The 21,244-nt window shown below is 38.4% G+C and overlaps 1 protein-coding gene across 1 annotated transcript in view; it reads left to right on the top strand.

Annotated features, from left to right (window-relative positions):
* The first annotated feature begins 510 nt into the window (after positions 1–510).
* UBE2W (ubiquitin conjugating enzyme E2 W) overlaps positions 511–21,244 on the top strand; it is a 72,761-nt gene continuing 52,027 nt past the window's right edge. Inside the window, exon 1 of the mRNA XM_081258638.1 lies at positions 511–595. Within this exon, the coding sequence (XP_081114764.1) occupies positions 581–595 (15 nt within the window). The 5' untranslated portion in view covers positions 511–580. The remainder of the gene's footprint in view (positions 596–21,244) is intronic.

The following is a 21,244-nucleotide window of genomic DNA, read 5'->3' as shown; positions in this document are numbered from 1 at the left end:
CCGTTGTGCAAGGAAATCTGTCTCTCTTCCCCAAATTAGGAATATGAGAAGACTTCCAGGTCCGTAAAGACCAGAAAGCAGCCCTGCGGCAAGTTTTATCTTGCCCCAAGGCTGTGAAAGTGGGCATGGTAGTGTGGAAAAAGCATCCGAAAAGAAAAAATCTGTAAACCATACACCTGTGGTTGGAAAAACAAAACAAAACATAAAAAAAGCCCCAAAACCCACGGATCTGGATATCATCAGGATCTCGGGGTATAGACAGAAAAAAAAGAACAATCGTGGCTCGGGTCAAAACCCGAGGAGCATTTCCTAAGCGATCGGGGTAGCGAGTGGGGATCTTAGTGGAGGCTGGGGGACTGGATGTGACCGAACGTACGGACATCGCCATTCACCGCGGCCGGGTCCGCGCCTCCCGCGCCGGGCGCCTGGTACGCTAGCCAATCCCCTCGCGCACTCCCCTTCCCATTGGAGGCCCCGCCCCCCGCGCCCGGGATGCTGGGCCTCCGCGGCGTGACGCAAACACGGCAGCTCCGCCCCCTGCGTCTCTGGCCTCACCGGTCTTGGGGGGGATGGTTCTATCATGGCGTCAATGCAGGTAAGAGGAGTTTGCAGCATCTGGGCGGGCTCCGGAGCCGCAGGGAGGATACGAGCGTTTCGTCCGGGGGGGTGTCTGGGACTCTGGGGCACCTGGGCCGGCTCCGGAGTGGCTCCGGTGGCCGGCCCTTCCCCAGCGTCCGGGCGTTGGGAGGGGTGAGAGGCGGCGAGAAGAAGGGGGTTTCTCGGTCGGTCGAAGCGGACACCAGCCGGCCGGGAAGTTGGGGGATAAAGAAGGTTAAGGGGAGGAAAGGGTGAAGTTTGATGTTCGCTCAGCGGCAGTGGTCTCGGAATCATCTCCAGCTCACACGGACGGTTCCCGCTGGCCTGACCCCCGCCCCAGGGATGTCTTTTCCTCCGCGGTCCCCGGCTGGGCGGAAACAGCTGCTGTCGCCGTTGTCGCTGGGGCAGGGGCGGCCCTGAGAGGGGCTGAGTGTGGGGAGCTGAAAAGGCGTTCCCGGAGAAGGCGGCTGGCTGCAGAGGCGTTTCGCGGCCTCTGTTCAGGCCTCCCACGCCCGGCCTCCCTGGCCTGCTCGGCCCCTCTACTGCCCTTTTGGCTCTTAGTCCTTTGCCCCAGGGGTACCTTCCTCTCTCAGCCTCCGCACTCTCAACGAACATACGTCCAGCAGCCCATTTTCTCCCTCTCCCCGAAGCTGCCGTTAGCCCATCAAAGTCCTTTGCCGCCTAATATGCAGTCTCCTCGAGAGACAAGTCACCAGCTCCCCATACCTCCCGGGATAGATAGCTCGCCCTCAAATCTTTTTATTTCCTACGGTGCCCCACCCTTGCGGTCGCGGTTAGGCTACAGCCTTTTACCCCTCTTCCCCAGACCTTTAGTGGAACCTTAGTTTGGTAGGAGGTGTTTTGTTAACCCGTGTTGTATTTACCTGACCTGGCAATGCGTGGTTTTCTGGTTTTCCAACTTAATAGGCTCCTTTTTACCAAATCCAGGGAGTTTGATTTTTTTTCAGGCAAAGATGGCATCCACAGTTGCAGTTTTGTAGAGATTAACTCTGCATTATCTATAGCTTGCATTTAATTTACAGATGAAGACTAACTCTGTCAAAACATAGGAAGAGAAGGCAGAACTCCTGTTTGGAGTGTCATCTGAGCGCTTTTTAGAGTTTTAACAACATCTTAAAGAGACCACGTTTTTCTTGGAAGGATTTTATGCTTTTGTTTCTAGAAGAATAAGCACGTTTCCCTGTCCCTTTTTTCCTCTTTTTAGGAGAGAAAAGTGCTTTTCTTTCATCTCTTCTCTTTTCTGCATCTTCTTCCTCTTCTGTGCACGTATTTGCTTCACATTTACTTCTGTGCTTTTGTGTTGTCTGTTCCCTTTCAGCCTCTCCATTCAAGACTCTTTTTACCTTTGCTTCTCCCTCTGGACTTTTCTGCAGAATAGAAAAAGAAAATTGTATATAACATTCCTAGTTGAAGAGATGTCATGAAGTAGTCCAGAGAAAAAACAAGAACAATTTCAGGAAACATTATACTTTACCCTAATCTCCCGAGAGACGTTAGAGAAGTTTCATCATTTGAGGCCAAAAAAGGAACTGTAGAACACTAGTTGAACAGTAGATCGGCTATATGACCAATTTAAGATTATTTGTATTAAAAGATTAAAATCCACTATACTTGTGATTATATTTGGCAGGAGGATTATAGGGATAACTAATTTGCTGATTAGATTTAGACTTTTAGTGTCTGGAGAAGACAGATTTCAGTTTTTAAGAGAAAAAAACTTGAGTCGGTACAAAACAATGTTGACAGTCTTGAATTTTACATGGCGACTTAAGCAGTGGAAACAATACTTGGCAGTGCAATACTGCCTTTTTCTGCATACCAAGTACTACCTCTGACTGTCTTTTCACCCTTTATTCCCTTATGTCTTCTGATTAGAGGAATGGAAAACTGATGTTTCCTATTTTAATTAAAACTAAATTCTTCCTTTTATTTGTATTTTAAAAATACCTGATACAGATTTTCTGGTAGTATCTTTTTTATTAAAAATTTTTTTTATCGAAGCATAGTTGATATACAATAGTTTATGTTTCAGACGTACAATATAGTGATTCACAATTTTTAAAGATTATACTCCATTTATAGTTATTAGGAAATATTGGCTATATTCCCTGTGCTGTACAATATATCCTTGTAGCTTATTTATTTTGTACATAGTAGTTTGCACGTGTTAACCCTGTCTCCCTATCTTGCTCCTCTCCCTTTCCCTCTCCAGTGTTAACCACTAGTTCTTTATATCTGTGAGTCTGTTTCTTTTTTGTTTTATTCACTAGTTTTACTTTTTAGATTCCACATGTAAGTGATACTGTACAATATTTCTTTCTCTGACTGATTTTATTTCACTGAGCATAATACTCTCCAAGTCCATCTGTGTTGTTGCAAATGACAAAGTTTCATTCTTTTTTACGGCTGAGTAATATTTCATTGTTTGTGTGTGTGTGCATGTGTGCACGCCAACATCTTATTTATATGTTCATCTGTTGATGGATACTTAGATTGCTTCCATATCTTAACAGTTGTAAATAGTGCTGCTATGAACATTGGGGTGCATGTATCTTTTACATTAGTGTTTTTGTTTTCTTCTGATATATACCCAGGAGTGGAATTGCTGGATCAAATAGTAGTTCTAATTTCTGTTTTTTTGAGGACCCTCAATACTATTTTTCATAGTGGCTGCACCAATGTACATTCCCACCAACAGTGTACAAGGGTTCCCTTTTCTTCACATCCTTTTTTGGTAGTGTCTTGAAAAATATTTTAATATAGATAAACTGAGCTTTTTGAAACACAACACTTTGTGTGGTTATTCTGTGTCTTAGAACAACATTTTTTCCTGACCATCTTAATGGCAAAATTTAACTCCTCAAAACAAATAAATTATACATAAAACTACAGCTAAATTATGAAATTTGTTCATTCACTCATCAGTTATTTTTTTGAAGGCCCACTATGTGTCTGGTATTCATCTAGGTGCTGGGGATACAGCAGTGAACAAAAGCAGGCAAGATTTCTGCCCTTGTGAATGTAATAGTCTGGTTAGGGACAATGGATAAGAACAAATATTTAAGTTAATCGCTATTATATTAGAAGGTGATGGTGCTATGGAGAAAAATTGCGGGAGGAGGTTAGGAAATATTCTTTGGATTTTAGTTTGAGTGCTTAGGAAAAAACAAGCTATACATGAATGCTGCTCTAACCATGTCTCTACCTAAAAAAGTTTTCAGTAGATTTCCTTATCTTAACCGGCACCAGGATATTATTGCTGATGAGGAGGTTACTTAAGCTGTAAGAGGAACTGTATTTTAAAAACATGCATATATACAAATGTAACATAAGATTTGATTACTTACATTGATAAAAATAAATAAATGAATAAAATAAATTAGCCTTTAGGATCATCAGGATATCAAGTAAAGGTAGACTTTGAATTTCTTCTTTGAAGAGTATGTTGTTGTTGTACTTTGAATTTCTTCTTTGGAGAGTATGTTGTTGTTTTGTCTTTTTTTTTTATTGAAGTATAGTTTATTTACAGTGTGTTAATTTCAGGTGTACAGCACAGTGATTCAGTTATACATTTATATATATATATCTGTTCTTCAGATTCTTTTCGGGGAGTATGTATTTTAAAGTTGATGGTGTAACTACTGCAGTATACTCTATCAGTGCCTCTCAACCTTTTTTTAGGCTGTGGCACACACAGAAAATACTTTTTGAATTGCACACCAGGGTGGGTGAGATTGTTGGAGGCTAGAAGCACCCGGCCAAGCAGCTCAGAGTGAAACACTGGGGATGAGGATCAGTATTCTGGTACAACTGTAATGCTGGGGAAACTCTGCTCTGTAGTTTTGCTAGAGTTGTTCTTCAATATACGGTTCAGGATTGTGGTTTTCAGATTTATATGAGCCCTTTGAGATGTTCTTCCCCATTTTTTTTCTTTTTCTTTTTTCTTCCTAGAACAAAGTCACAAATCACCAAGTAAGATATGATTAGATTATGTTTTAAGAAACCATTCTTTGAGAATGGTGGGTTCATGGTGATACTTAAAATTGGCAGGAGTTAGAGTAAAGAAATAGATTTACTTTTAATTTTGATGATTCTAGAATTCTTAAAATATTATGTGGAAAAGTTGTCGATAACAAATTTTTAGATTTAGCATTTTCGGGACTTAGATAATTTGGTACAAACTTTCTATCCCCAAACTACAAAAGCATTATTATTATTATTATTTTTAATTTTATTTTTTTTATTAGTTTCTGCTTTATAACAAAGTGAATCAGTCATACATATACATCTGTTCCCACATCCCTTCCCTCATGCATCTCCCTCCCTCCCACCCTCCCCATCCCACCCTCCAGGCGGTCACAAAGCACCGAGCTGATCTCCCTGTGCTCTGTGGCTGCTTCCCACTATCTATCTACCTTACGTTTGGTAGTGTATATATGTCCATGCCTCTCTTTCGCTTTGTCACAGCTTACCCTTCCCCCTCCCCATATCCACAAGTCCATTCTCAAGTAGGTCTGTGTCTTTATTCCCGCAAAAGCATTATTAAAGTGAATTTTTATGTGATTCAAAACATTTCTTAAAAGTGTAGCAATATTAGGGTATTCTGTTTTCAGCTAAACCATAAAATAGTATTTTTTGTGTTATGTTTCTTTTTTCATTTTGTACCTAATCTTTTTTTTCCCTATTGGCTCATTTCATATTATAAAATAATTAATATTGCCTCCTGGATATATTTTCTGATTTTAGAATTTAGCTGTTTCATTCAACCTTTATGTTGGAAGTTTTTGAGTATACCTGGTATACTTTTCTAACTTAACCATCTAGATTTACTGATTGTAGGTAATGAACTACTTTTACCTTATGTCTTAAGATCTTAGAAAGTCAGTGTATAGTAGTTGATATTTGTCAATTCCAGAAATAGTGATATAATTGAAAGAAATGGTCAGTTGAATTACTCTTGCAGATTTTCTGAGTTTTCTTCCTCTCTCTTAATTGGGTCTTAGACTATTGACTGTTGACTTGACTACATGGAAGGAGATTGAGATTTAGTAACAGGAGATGGATTATGAATGTGTGTTTTTTCTTAGATGAGTTAGAAATAATAAATTATTTTGGATTATTCACAACTCTGCATTGCTGTTTACTCAAATAATTGGCTGTAGTGATTGAGAGATGTAGAGTATGGGCTCTTGCTGACATTATTATTGTAGTCATGTTACCTTGACAATTAGATTTCATATGACTGTTGACATCATTATGAAGGGTTACAGCATAATTAAAAGTTAGAAAACTGACTGTCATCATGGATCCTGAGGCTTACTGAGCACTGGAGACTTGGGGTGTATAGCTAGAATTACAGTATCTGAGAAGGTTGGCTAGGTACTCTGTCTAGGAATGAGGCTGACAGAGAGCTGTTGGAGCAAGTGCTGAAGGAAAAGGGGAACAGCATAAAGTAGAATTGATGGTGTTCTGTGTGAATGAGAAACATAAGTAGATAGTAGATTACATTGTGAACAAAAGCATAAAGTTGGGGTCATCATCTTAATTCTCAAAGCAGTCATTGTGGTATTTTTCTTTTTGCTACTTTACAAGATGCCTTCTAGTTTTGTCCTAAAGTGTTGGTTTGGGTCTTTCATTTAACTTTTTAGGTCTCTTCCACTCCTCTGGGCCATAGATTCCATTAGAATAGGGAAAAAAAATCCTTTCTCACTGTTCCTTAAATGTGCACATAGTGACTACAGTAAGTGCTTGTCGATCACTTGACATAGCAAATTCTGCATTAATTTAGTTCTATTTTAGAGAAATCCAAAAAATTTCACAATTTGTTTGGAAGCACAAATGATCCCAAATAGCCAAAGCAATCTTGAGAAAGAAAAACAGAGTTGGAGGAATCAGGCTCCCTGACTTCAGACTATACTACAAAGCTACAGTAATCAAGACAGTATGGTACTGGCACAGAAATAGAAATGTAGATCAGTGGAACAGGATAGAAAGCCCAGAGATAAACCCATGCACATACGGTCACCTTATCTTTGATAAAGGAGGCAAGAATATACAATGGAGAAAAGACAGCCTCTTCAATAAGTGGTGCTGGGAAAACTGCACAGCTACATGTAAAAGAATGAAATTAGAACACTCCCTAACACTGTATACAAAAATAAACTCAAAATGGATTAAAGACCTAAATGTAAGGCCAAACACTATAAAACTCTTAGAGGAAAACATAGGCAGAACACTCTAAGACATAAATCACAGCAAGATCCTTTTTGACCCACCTCCTAGAGAAATCTAGTAAGCAATTTTCTTACAGTAAGGTTGAATACCTATAAAGGAACAACAAAATTCATATTTATAATTACATGTGTATTCCCCCCAAAGTTTGCTTATTTTCTTGATTTATGTGTTTGCCATAACTTTATGTTTTTCAAAGTATTTTCATTTTCTTCCTCTCTGGATTCTTATTCCAACCTTGCAAAATGGGAAGTCAGATAATCCCATTTTATTCTGTTAGATAGAAAGAGTGACTTTTGATAAGTAATCACTTATTTGGGAAGTGACTTACCCAAAATTTCATAGCAACTGAGTAGTGAAGCTGAATTGGAAACCAAGCTCTAAAATCTACTGATGCTGTTAAGTTGGAGGTAATGAACATATTAACAAGTTTGGTATTGTTGAGAAATCATTTGGATAATTATTTAAATCTTCAGTCAAGAATTTAGCATTTACTAAAATATTTTATAGCTTCTATAGTTAAGAAAATGAGAAGAAAATGTTCCTTATACTTTAAAATATAAAGTCACTTTATCAAAATTTTTACAAAGGTTCTTTATGCATATACTTGTGTACTGAGTAAAATTATAATGGCAAATCTTTACTGTTCAAAGATAATCTTTATTATTAAGGAGAATTTTTAAAGGGGTGATCTGGCATTTTTCTGAAAATATACTTCTGCATAGTATTTATCTAAATTGAGCATTTGTTAGATGAATTTTATTGCATCTTTATATCATTGTTTGCTTCATTATTTTACCTACATGATACTTGTTCATGTTTGTCAGGTGTTTTAAGAATGTCTTCATTTGATAGCCTTTATTTGGGAATGCAGTTTTTGGAGTACCAACAAATGGTGCATGCCTTTTGAGTTACTTTATTCTGAGAAAAACGGTAGTTTCATTCAGTTGCTTTTGTAAAACTTTATTAGAAAAATGTGCTCAGGATCTGGAATCAAAAGACCTGGATTCAGGTTCTGTTTCACTACATAACAGTTGTGTTGCACAAACATCAGTGTAGTGAAGTGGTTAAGACAAAAGTAGATTAACAGAGAGGTAAACATTTGTAAAACTCCTTTCTTGATTTCCCTTCCCAAACTTGTTCTTTCTATAGTATTCTCCATATGGTACATGGCAACTTCGTTCTTCCAGTTGTTCAGTCAGAAGCCTTGGTTTCATCCCACTCCGTAGTCAAACCATCAGCAGATTCTATCCAGCTCTACCTTCAGAATAAATCCAGAATCCAGTTGTCCGCTCTTCTGCATCATTACCTGATGTAAATCATCATCATCACCTGTCATCTGTATTATATCAACAGCTTCCTAACTGGTTTCTCTGCTTCTGCCCTTGTTCCCTTCCAGTCTTTTCTCAACTCATCAGATTCTTTCAAAACAAAAGTCAAATGTCACTTCACTCACATCCTTACTGTGGCTTCCCTATTTTACTCAGAATATAATCCAAAATCCCTGTTAATGACCACTGCCCCACCCATCTCACTTCTCTACAGCCTTATGGGCCTCCCTGCTATCTTTGCCCCTGGTATTTCCTCTGCTTGCAGTACTCTTTTCCACATAGCTGATGGCTCACTTCCTTTTTTAAAAATCTCAGATCTTTGTTCAAATGTAGTTTTCTCAGAGAAGCCTTCCTTGATCACCCAGTACAAAACAGTCCTTCCGGGCTTCCCTGGTGGCACAGTGGTTGGGAGTCCGCCTGCCACTGCGGGGGACACGGGTTCGTGCCCCTGTCCGGGAGGATCCCACATGCCGTGGAGTGGCTGGGCCCGTGAGCCATGGCCGCTGAGCCTGCGCGTCCGGAGCCTGTGCTCCGCGACGGGAGAGGCCGCTACAGTGAGAGGCCCGCGTACTGCAAAAACAACAGCAACAACAACAACAGAAAAACAGTCCTTCCACTGTGGCACTTGCAGTGCCCCTTTCCCTGCTAAATTTCATCTTCATATCCCTGACATATTGTTAATTAATATACTATTTCTCCTGGTCATACCCCAGTGCCTGGCATGTAGTAGGGCCTCAGTAAATGTCAATGGAATAAGCACAGCTTTTGGATTCAGATAAACTTGGTTTGAATTCTAGCTTTACCATTTAATATCTGTGTAACCTTTTTTCTACCCATCCTATGGGGTAAAATTACAAATTACTTCATGTTATAGATCTTTGGAATTGTTTGTGAGTTACATCTTGTAATTCTATAGGCCTCTTATTTTGAACTACCTCTATCAAGTACTCACTTTAAAAAAATTTTGATTCCTGGTCCTGTGTCGGCTACCAATGGAAAAAAACAAATTTCCTTTATATGAAGCCTCTCCTTGTATTTACACACCACAGGAAGGAGAGAGGAAGTATGATTTCTAATTAGCATGTATTCTTTGCCAATCTTCTTCAGAATTTGAGAGTTAGCCAAGTAAAATTTTGAGCCTCTTACTTCAGTTTTACATGGCATGTTCAGTTTTTTTTTTTTTTGGCCGCGCCACATGGCATGCTGGATCTTAGTTCCCTGACCAGGGGTCGAACCCATGCCCCCTGCAGTGGAAGCGCAGAGTCCCAACCACTGGACTGCCAGGGAAGTCCCAATTTTTTTCTTTTTTTAATTGAAATATAACTCACATATCATAAAACATAACCTTTTTTTAAAAGTATAAAATTCAGTGGTTTTCAAAATACATTCACAGCCATTGTCACTAAAAGAATATACTCACAAAGTCACCCCCAAAAGAAACCCCTTACCCACTAGCAGTCAGTCTGTTCCCAGTGTATCATGTTATCCTGTCCCCCAAGTCCCCACCTCCACCCTTGGAAATCTCTAATTTGTTTTCTATCTTTATAGATTTGTCTATTTGGGGCATTTCATATAAATGGAATCATACAATATGTGGCCTTTGGGACTGGCTTCTTTCACTCAGCATAATGTTTTTGAGGTTCGTCCATATTGTAGCTTGTATCAGTACTTCATTCATTTTTAGGCTGAGTAATAGTCCATTTTATGGTTATACATACCACAGTTTGTTTATCCGTCAATTAATTGACATTTGGTTTGTTTCCTGTTCCCATCTGTTAATTGACTGTTTGTATTATTTCTGCTTTTTTCTTTTTTTTTGCGGTACGCGGGCCTCTCACTGTTGTGGCCTCTCCCATTGCGGAGCACAGGCTCCGGACGCGCAGGCTCAGCGGCCATGGCTCACGGGCCCAGCCGCTCCGTAGCATGTGGGATCTTCCCGGACCGGGGCACGAATCTGTGTCCCCTGCATCGGCAGGCAGACTCTCAACCACTGCGCCACCAGGGAAGCCCTGGAGAGATCTTTTTAAGAACCAGGTTTGAGACTATGAAAATGTTTATGTTTCTGGCTGTTTACATGATCACAGTTCTATCAAAGAACATCCATTTTCTGTACATATCAGAGCAAATGTTGACTGCCTTTTCAATTTTTGTGAAATCTCTTGTTTGGTGGCCATTTTATACAAAGAAACAACATATCTGCCCTGAGAGTTCTTTGTGGAGGAGGATTAGTAAACAAAGTACATTACTATGCTGCTGCTGGGTGGTCCTCTAGGCTTAGTTATGAGCTTAGTGATTCTTCTGTGCCAGTTGTCTACCTAGACAAACTTCAAATTTTATATCAGAAATCTTTGGAGTTGAATATGAATAATTACAGTCTTAAGGGTTTTTTTGTTTTAGTTTGGTTTGGTTGTTTTTGATTGTTTTAAATAATCTTAGGAGTCCTATATTAAAATGTGAATAGCCCTTGGAATGTTAGTCTTGTTTTTAGTCTTTTGGCCGTTATTGTTGTTACCCCATGCAGCTCCCATTTTAGGCCTATGCTGAGAGCTTTTAGTCAGTCTGTTAAAATCACTGAGAATCAGGCTGTTTATGATTCTGGGTCCTGGGTCTATCTTTCCTGTCTTTAGGCTGAACTGGACATTACTGCAAATTTGTAGATTCTGTCAGTAGCCTTTCCCTGTTATGAATACTTAATCTTTTTACTCACTTTTTAATAGTGAGCTTCCACTTTGAATTCTGGGTATTTTCACAGTTCTCAGTCTTGTCTTTTCATTGTTTCTGAGATTTTAAAAAAACTTATCTAGCTAACTTACCTAATTAGTCCCTCTACTCTTTGTCTGTCTTGTTTATTTTTTTAAAATTTTTGGCTGTGTTGGGTCTTAGTTGCTGCGCACAGGCTTCCTCTAGTTGCCGTGAGCGGGGTCTACTCTTCGTTGGGGTGTGCGGGCTTCTCACGGTGGTGGCTTCTCTTGTTGTGGAGCATGGGCTCCAGGTGCTCGGGCTTTAGTGGTTGTGGCATGAAGTCTCAGTAGGTGTGGCACGCAGGCTCTAGAGCGCAGGCTCAGTAGTTGTGGCGCACGGGCTTAGTTGCTCCACAGCATGTGGGATCTTCCCAGTCCAGGGGTCGAACCCTTGTCCCCTGCATTGGCAGGCGGACTCCCAACCACTGCACCACCAGGGAAGTCCCTGTACTTTTTGAATTCAGATTTTATTTGAAATCCCCATTAGTTCTTTAAATCTTTATATCTGGCATCATGAATCCACCAAACTTAGCCTCAGTCTCATAGCTGTACACACTTTTTCTTACCTTGTGTGCCCTCACAGCACCTTTTACCTCTTTCATAGGATTTTTCACTTCTGCCTTGTACTTACTATAAAGGTACTTTATTAGATCTTTAAGTTACTAAGGGCAGTGTGCTACTAGTAGTAAGCACTCAAGTGTTTTCTGAGTAAACAAATAGAACAGCAACTCAAGTAAATACTTTTTTCAAAATAGGTCAGAAGTGATATGAAAACAGTGCTTTTTTGCCCCATCTCTGATTCCTTTGATGTCTGTCTTTTGCTTCAGCTTCTGCCCTGGCCCGATTAAAGAAATCTAAAGAATTGAATGGAATAGGAAAAAGTATATAGTATTTTAAAATTAATGTTCATTTCCTGTTAATTATATACATCTCTTTCAACTAGATTAATATTTGGTTTGTAATTCTTTCACTTTGGATGTAATGCTTCAATGGAAGTCTTTTTTTTTTTTTTTTTCCTTATGGTAGGTTTTTTCCTTAAGCTTCGAGTCCACAGTGCTTATTTTGACAGCAAATGATTTTAGGTCTTGCTTCATTGAGAATAAAATTATGTGATTGCTCTCTCCCTAAGTCCAAATATGTTGTGTCTCAGGATACTTCTCATTCCTGAAGTTGTATTCCTTTTCTAAATGTTTTATTCGTAGGGTGTGTCTGGGTGTGGATCTGTTTGTGCATGTGGGAGGAGGAGGTATGAGGTTTTATTGGGTGGAGGGGTTTTGGTATAGGGAGTTTGTGATTGGTTCTTTCAGATGTAGCAGAGGACAGGACATCTGTTGGTGGTCTGTGAAGTGTAGACTGGGCTTACTGATAAGCGTTATTACCCATAAACATGGTATTGACTTAAAGAAAGCCATAAAACATAAGAGTTACGAGTTTAAATTTTATTCAGGGTCTCACTGAGGACTATAGCCCAGGACATAGCCACTCAGTTAGCTCTGAGGAAACTGCTCGAAAGAGGCAGGCGAGAAACCAGTTTATATATGATTTTTGGCTAGGAAATACATGCAGTCAAGCATACATCTTGGTAAAAGATTACTGCTAGTCACCAAGAACAGATATCTCAAGTGAATGATTTTAGTGCTTTTCTGCGTGTGGGAAGATACAAGCATCTGGGATCATTGAAATTCTTCCTGAGATATGCATCTAACTATTTAAGGGCCTGTTTATCCAAAGAGTTCCTTATCCTGTTTTTCACTCTGAATTCCTCTCAGGTTGTACTGTTGGTGGGCAACTGCAGTGGGTTACTACTTAACTCTTGTAGAATTGGGTGGTGAGCAACCAACACTCTTTGTTCTTTATCTGTGGTAGTGACAGTTTTTTCAAAGTGACAGAGCTTTACTTCAGATTTTTTCAATTTAAATTATAATGGAAGAAATAGTTCAATTTGGAATACTTCTACCAAAAAGCATAAAAAACAACCCCTACAAGGATATAGACGTCTGGCTTAATCCTTGCAGGCCTCTGGTTTTCAGAAGTTTGATGACAGTGATTGAAGTACCAGAGGAGACTAAGACAAGTTAATGGTGATGGCTTGGAAAGGATTATCTATGATCCTGAATAGCAAAAGTGGTGTGAATAGGTGATACTTCTTCCTTTTTTTCTCAGCACCTATTCTAAAATTGACTGTTGTATCGGGTTGTGACTGAAACCAGATTTTTCTATTTAAGATACATTGAATTTTTTTTTTTTTCTGGCTTGTGGGATTGAACCCGGACCACCACAGTGAAAGCCCGGATCCTAACCACTAGGACACCAGGGAACTCCCCCATTAACGTTTTTTATTATCTTATTTTTGATCCTCATAAACTGATAAAAATTAAGACTAAATTTTTAAATATTCAGCAGCCCTTGTTTTTGTAATTGAAAAAAACAATGGAAAGGTAAATTGATAATTTCTTAAACTGACGACATAGGATGCCAAAATTGATTTTATAAGTTAATCATTTATACTTTCATATTTCTTCATTCTTTATTAGAATGAAACGTGGTATAAATAGATTTTATGTTCTCTTTATTGTTTTAATAAACTGAGTTTTGCGTTACTGTCCGAAAAAAACGAGTTGTTGGTTTTTAAAAAAAATTAAATCGTAATGGCCTTGTATTTCCAGAGATTTTACATATTAATCTTAAAGAAGTTGTTGACTTCTGAGTTTGCATAGAGTGAAAGAAACATACTAAAGATATTCTTTCTGAGAATCTCAGAATCATACTGTTGCTATTTTTGACAACTGAGGTCCAAGTATGTGTAAATTTGTAAGCAAAAATTGTTTTAAAGAAGACTTAGAGACTTGAATTTAATCTTTATTTAAAATAGTGGTGTTTATACTGTGTAGCTTTTTTTAAAAAAAATAAAATTTATTTATTTTTGGCTGCATTGGGTCTTCATTGCTGCACACGGGCTTTCTCTAGTTGTGGTGAGCGGGGGCTACTCAGGAAGCCCCTGTGTAGCTTTTTAATAACACATTGTTATTGTCTTTTATAAAACACAAATTGAAACTTCTAAAGAAAATCAGTTTTATTTTGGTCACTTATATACGTATGAGATATTCTGCTGTCTACCTTAAACACCAGTTCTTAAGCATATTGCTGTATTCCTTATGTTAAAAAATCTTCCTGTCAACATTAAATGTGATTCTTTTTTCTTACTTTCTAAAGTTAATGAGTCTAACTAATATTATAAAAGTTTCCGCCTACATTATCAAGAGAAAATATTGGTGGAGGAAATCCCTAAAATCACAGCATAGCATAACCGAGCATACACATACTGAGGAAGAACAAATGGCTATATACATTGAATGTAACAAAAAAAGTTGCCCAAGCTGTCTTTTCATTAGATGGATATTTGGGTTTTGTGAGGTAACTAACCTGGAATGTTAAGGTTAGTAGTTCATTTTATAAATTATTTTATTTATTTATTTTTGGCTACGTTGGGTCTTCGTTACTGCACACGGGCTTTCTCTAGTTGTGGTGAGCGGGGGCTACTCTTCCTTGTGGTGCACGTGCTTCTCATTGCGGTGGCTTCTCTTGTCGCGGAGCACGGGCTCTAGGCGCATGGGCTTCTGTAGTTGTGGCACATGGGCTCAGTAGTTTTGGCTCCTGGGCTCTAGAGTGCAGGCTCAGTAGTTGTGGTGCACGCACGGGCTTAGCTGCTCCACGGCATGTGGGATCTTCCAGGACCAGGGCTCGAACCCATGTCCTCTGCATTGGCAGGTGGATTCTTAACCACTGTGCCACCAGGAAGCCCTAGGAGTTCATTTTAAGATTTTATTCCTGCTGATAGAAATTCTCTTTGTAAATAATGCCTAGAAATGCATGGGGTTATAATATTTTGTGTATATTTAAGTGGGTAAGGGGAACAAGGGGGAGGAAAATATTTTATACTGACTAGCTTTTCCCCAATACTATTTTAAATTAAAATTGGAAATTTGAGCTTTCCTGGTGGCGCAGTGGTTAAGAATCTGCCTGCCGATGCAGGGGACATGGGTTCATGCCTCGGTCTGGGAAGATCCCATATGCCGCGGAGCGGCTGGGCCCGTGAGCCATGGCCGCTGAGCATGTGCGTCTGGAGCCTGTGCTCCGCAACGGGAGAGCCAAGGACAGTGAGAGGCCCGCATACCGGAAAAAAAAAAAAAAACTGGAAATTTATTTGCCTTAGATAAGATACAAGGTAATGATAACATGAGTTATGGAACATACTTGGTTTTATAGTGGTAATTTGTTCACTTGGTTAACAAAAAAAGTTTGTGCTAAAAACAGCTTTATAGTTTTTTGGAACATTTTTAAACCATTATAGTTAGGGATATGAATATATATAAATAACACTACTCACATTAGATGAGGTTATTATAATATCACACAAGATTTATGAGATAATATTGAGAAGTGCTTAGAACCATAATGAGAATATGTATATCACTTGTAAAACTACAGAAAAGTAATTATAGGTATATATGACTGAATTAGGCTGACAGTATGTGGAGGAAGCTTTAACTTGTGAAAATTAAGTAGAACCTGGGTTCTGGAATTTTTAAACTAAAAGAACTCTAGAGAGGGACTTCCCTGGTGGCGCAGTGGTTAAGAATCTGCCTGCCAATGCAGGGGACACGGGTTCAAGCCCTGGTCCGGGAAGGTCCCACATGCCGTGGAGCAACTAAGCCTGCGAGCCACAACTACTGAGCCTGCGTGCCACAACTACTGAGGCCCGCGTGCCTAGAGCCCGTGCTCTGCAACAAGAGAAGCCACCGCAATGAGAAGCCCGTGCACTGCAAGGACGAGTAGCCCCCACTCGCCGCATCTAGAGAAAAGCCCGCGCACAGCAACAAAGACCCAACACAGCCAAAAATAAATAAATAAATTTATTTTAAAAAAATAAAAAAAAAGAATTTTAGTTAATTTAAGTTAATCTTTTTTTTTTTCTAATGAAAAAATGGGCCCAGAAGTTAGGTAACTTGCGTAGGTTTATGATACTTAAGGTGTACCTGCAATTCAAGAAGTGGCCTCCCTAATTTAAAGTATTTGTAATTTGTACTTTTCAGATAAATTTACCTGACAGAGTAAAAATGTTCTCAAATTATTTATAGTATCAATTTTATTTATCCAAGATGAGTTCCATTGCAAAACCAGGTTTTATGTTCACTGAAAAATGTTGAACATAGAATAGTAAAATTTGCAGTACGAATGCAGTACATCTTTAAGAATACATATTTGTTAGAAGAGTATTCTAACAGTAACCAGATGTGTGTTCCTTTGAGACTAAATCTAGAGGAAGGATAAATCTATGCAACTAAGATCCATCTATTTTTACAGCTTAAGAAGAACCTTATAAAATCTTTTTAAGTCACAAAACTTTAAAGATAAAAGTTGTGGAAGCTGCCTTTTGGTATAGAGTGTTGAGCATCAGTACTTGTTCTAACAGTATGTCATGATCTAATTAGCTGTATTCCTGTTTCCACTTTTTTACCATTGTAAGCTGCATGTGTGCTGCTCCCTCTCCCTCCACACCCAGTTTTGTGTTATTCTTCAGAGTAAGTTTTCAAGAATGCTGTTACTAAGTCATAGAATTGGTATTTTCTAGCTCTCGAAATACTTGATAGTGAATTGAAAGTTGTGAAGGAGCACACCAAAAATACCAGAAAACTTTGCTCTGGGGGTGCCTACAGAAAGAGAGCCTTGCGAGTAAAATGTGAGAAGTATCGCAGAAATAGGAAGAGAGCCAAGTTTGGTATAATAGAATCAAAGGGGGAAAGCTCTTCACATGGGAGATTGTTAAGTGATAAGTCTGTGAAATTAAACCTCCAGTAGGTTTAATAAGCAAGTGGCTTGAACTCTGAGAAGCTTGCAGGGATTGAAGTTTAAGTGAATGTATTAGAGGGGAAGTAGAGGCAGTGGGTGTTGACCGAATTCATGGAGTGGGACAGTGAAAGGAAAGGAAGGAATGGACTGAGAAGATAAATGATGACTGTTTTAAAGCTAGGAGAGACCCAAATGATGACTGAGGGGAAGGGGTTATGGACTGGGAAAGAGTGAAGTTATTAGAAACCAGATTATTAACCCTGAGAACAATATCCTGGATGAGTTGATAAGGCATGAGGTCCAGAGAGAGAGGTGGGAGGGTTTCAAGAATGGGAGAGAATTTTCTTTCTCTGGGAGTTAAGTGAAGGACCAGAGATTGGCTTTAGGGGTGGTGTGATTTTTATTTATTTTTCTTTTAGTTATTGGCTAAAAATAGGGAAACAAGTTGGCAGTTTGCACATTTTGCATATTTAGCATTTTTACTTAGAAGGAAGCTTTTCATTAATGAATTTTGGAGAATATTGGTGACACAGTTTATAGATTTGAGCTGAAAGAAAAGCTGAAGTTTATTATTTAAAATATTACCCCAGGGAATTCCTTGGCAGTCCAGTGGTTAGGATTCTCTGCTTTCACTGCCAAGGGCCCAGGTTAAAAAAAAAAAAAAAATTCCTCCAAACAAATGAAGTTGATACATATTTTCATGAGCTTCAAAATATTTTTTTAAATTTCAAAATATTGTTAAATTTGCTGACCCATCTCATTCTAACAATCTGAGGTAGATATTTAATTATGTAGAAATTAAGCTACAGATTATTTATCCAAAGTCACACACAGTATACACTCCTGGAAAGCAGGTGTTGAGTTTGCCAATTGAATATATCCTTTATAGCACTTGTATTCTTTCTTTTTTGGGGGGCTGCACCACGTGGCTTGCAGGGTCTTAGTTCCCCCACCAGGGACTGAACCTGGGCCCCTGACAGTGGAAGCGTGGAGTCCTAACCATTGGATTGCTTGGGAATTCCCATGCACTTATATTTCTAAGGCTTGAATTTTACTTACATTTTAAAAAAATAAGTGACAGATCCTATTATCCTAAATCCTAATTCTTGTCTCTTGTGATAAATCTGCAGTTTGATTTGTAGGTCAAACCAAACTTTGCACTCAGCATATTTATTTAAGGCTTGATGTGTGCCAAACCCTGGCTATAATCTACATTTTCCACTGCATAGCATGTTTTATGCTTTATGACATTATATTTGTTTCAGCAACTTTATTAATACTTATCAAAGCCTCTGAATGTAGCCCAGTGTAACCAAATCTGGAAGGTATAATAAAAAATTTGTAATTGTACCTTTACAAGGAAAAAACCCACTGCATTTAAATATTCTTCCAGTGTCAGAAAAGGTTAGCTAAAATGAGACCTCAACTCTTATCAGGCTTAGTGCTAATTACTGCTTTTTACCTATAGCATGAAATGTAGTGATCACAAGGGCAGAAAGGTAGACTCAGAACTGTATTTTATTTCATTCAGAGTCAAGGTTTCTGGGTAACTTAAATAATTTTTTTGGAGCATTAATTTCCAAAACACTGGACAGATAACTTCTGAACTAGCTTGAGAAATTCGGGTTTGATATTTTATTTGGAGCATTAGTTTCCAAAACACTGGACAGATAACTTCTGAACTAGCTTGAGAAATTTGGCTTTGGTATTGTATTTGGAACGTTAATTTCCAAAACACTGGACAGATAACTTCTGAACTAGCTTGAGAAATTCGGGTTGTGAACTCATTGCCTCCTGGAGCTGAGGTAGTTTAAAAAGTACGCATGATGGATCCATTAGGTTCATGGTAGAGAGCATACCCAGCCTAGAGTTTTAAAAGGCCAGGGTACTTCCCTGGTGGCGCAGCAGATAAGACTCCGTGCTCCCAGTGCAGGGGGCCCCGGGTTCGATCCCGGTCAGGGAACTAGATCCCACATGCACACCGCAACTAAGGAGCCTGCCTGCAACCAAATAAATAAATAAATAAACAAATAAAAATAAAATAGAAGGCCAGGCTTCAGCTCTGGTTGATTCAGTTATTTTTGTCTATCTGAATATTCACGAGAAGCTTGAATCCACAGGTCCAAATCTCAGCTGCCTCCAACGCCACATAGACAAGAGACTGGCTGCCTCTACCTGTTCCTCCTCCTGTATTTGTTTCAGATTAATAGTACCACCATTACCCAAGCTAACACCCTGGACTCATTCTCATTTTTTTCTTTCTTACTCCCCCCATCATTTACCACTAAATACAGTCTTTTGTATCTCGATTGTTCACTAGTAATGTCTCGCCTCTTTATTTTTCTACGTAGTTTTCAGTATGGCTTCCTGGCCTTCATTCTGTCTTAACTCCTCCAGTACATCTGCCACACTGTTGTCAGTTATCATTCATTTTATTAAATTTTTATGTATGTTCATTGTTGAAATGTTAGAAAACTACAGATTAGTAAAAAGAAAAATCACTACCCTGGGAAGATCAATGGATGATGAGATTAAGGGGTTATTTTAATTTTTAAATATTATTATTATAATAATATATTATAATTATAATATATTATAATTATAATTATAATATTATTCTGTCTTTTCCTTATAAACATGGCATTTAACATTGAAAAAACAATTCCCTTGTAAAGTCAGTCCCTAATCCTAAACATCTCCTCACAGGTATTTCACATATCAGTTATCACTCCCCTTTCCTCTTTGCTTTGATTCGTCTCATGAATATTTACTTACGCTAAAGTTTCTTCTCCGTCCTTTCACAACCAAGCTTTTTCTAAGTGGCCTAAAAAAAAAAAAAGGGTATGATGCATAAAAAAGAATTTAAAAATCATAAGTGACTATTTTAAGGAATATTAATAAAATAATAAAGAATATTAATATTCATCTAGCTTAAGAGATAAGTTACTGTTACTTTTGAAGCCCCCTCTATGTACTTCTTCTAATTGTACCTCATTCCTTCCCAGAGTAAATTGCTCTCCTGGATTTTGTTTATCATCCCCTATTTTTCTTTACTTTTTTCTGACTTCTTTTGTTTAACCTTTTAAGATTAATCCGTCTTGCTGGATGTAACAGTACATTTTTTAGACGAAGTACTATTCCATGTTACAAAGTCTTTTTTTTTCTTTTCTTTTTTCTTTTTTTTTTGCGGTACGCGGGCCTCTCACTGTTGTGGCTTCTCCCTGTTGTGGAGCACATGCTCTGGACACGCAGGCTCAGCGGCCATGGCTCACTGGCCTAGCCGCTCTGCAGCATGTGGGATCTTCCCGGACTGGGGCACGAACTCGTGTCCCCTGCATTGGCAGGCGGACTCTCAACCACTGCGCCACCAGGAAAGCCCAGGAGTTCTTTTGTATGACTAAATTCTTTTCCCAGTTTAAGATTTGATTTTTCACTTTCAGTGTCTTGATGAACCGCAAAGAGAATTTATCAGTCTTTTTCCTTTTTGGTTTGTACTTTCTCTGTTTTAAGAAATCCTTTTCTACTGTGAGCTCATGAAATTTTTCTAAAATTTTGTCCTAAACTGTTGTCTTCTAAAAGTCTTGCAGTTTAGTCTTTCACATTTAAATCTTTAATCCCTTATGGGTTGAGTTAGGGATCCAATTTCTTTTTTTTTTTTCGTTTCTTTTAATGAATACACAATTTGTCTTAGCCCCATTTACTAAGAAGCTTTCCTATTTGGTCAACAGTCAAGTTTCCAAATATTTGTGGATCTGCATCATCTGGGCTATCTCTTCTGTCCCATTTGGCCTGTATGTGTCCATATTTGAGTTTATGATGAAATCTTGCTGCCTACCAGGGCTAATCCTGCTGCCTTTCAAATCTAGATGTCTTTTTTAAAAAAATCCAGAAATTAGCAAAAATGTAAGAGAAATTAGCAAAAATGTAAGATAAAGCTACTTTTAAAAAAATGAATAATTGAAAGGAGTTTTATATTTCACTTAACTTTGCCTTTCCTGATCAGAGTATGTTTACATATGTTTGTATATCATATGTTTACCTTTATTTTTAAGAGCTTATGCTTAAAAATTAAAAATTTTTAAATCAAAAATTTTTTATTGAAGTATAATTGACCTACAACACTATGTTAGCACAACATTTAATATTTCTATACACTACAAAATGATAATGGTAAGTCTAATTATCATTTGTCACCATACAGTTATCACAGTATTGACTATATTCCCAATGTTGTACATTTCATTGCTCTGACTCATTTATTTTGTAACTGGAAGTTTGTACCTCTTAATCTCCTTCACTTATTTCTCGTTCCCCCACCCACCTCCTGTCTGGCAGCCACCTATTTGTTCTCTATATCTATGAATCTGTTTCTGTTTCTTTTTGCTTGTTCATTTGTTTTGCTTTTTAAATTCCACATATAAGTGAAGTCATATAGTATTTGTCTTCCTCTGTCTGACTTGTTTCACTTAACGT

This window comes from Mesoplodon bidens (assembly GCF_964165515.1).
Source record: "Mesoplodon bidens genome assembly, chromosome: 16".
Classification (NCBI taxonomy): domain Eukaryota; kingdom Metazoa; phylum Chordata; class Mammalia; order Artiodactyla; family Ziphiidae; genus Mesoplodon; species Mesoplodon bidens.
The sequence above is the reverse complement of the archived record's forward strand: the minus strand, read 5'-3'. Positions and strand labels throughout refer to the sequence as shown.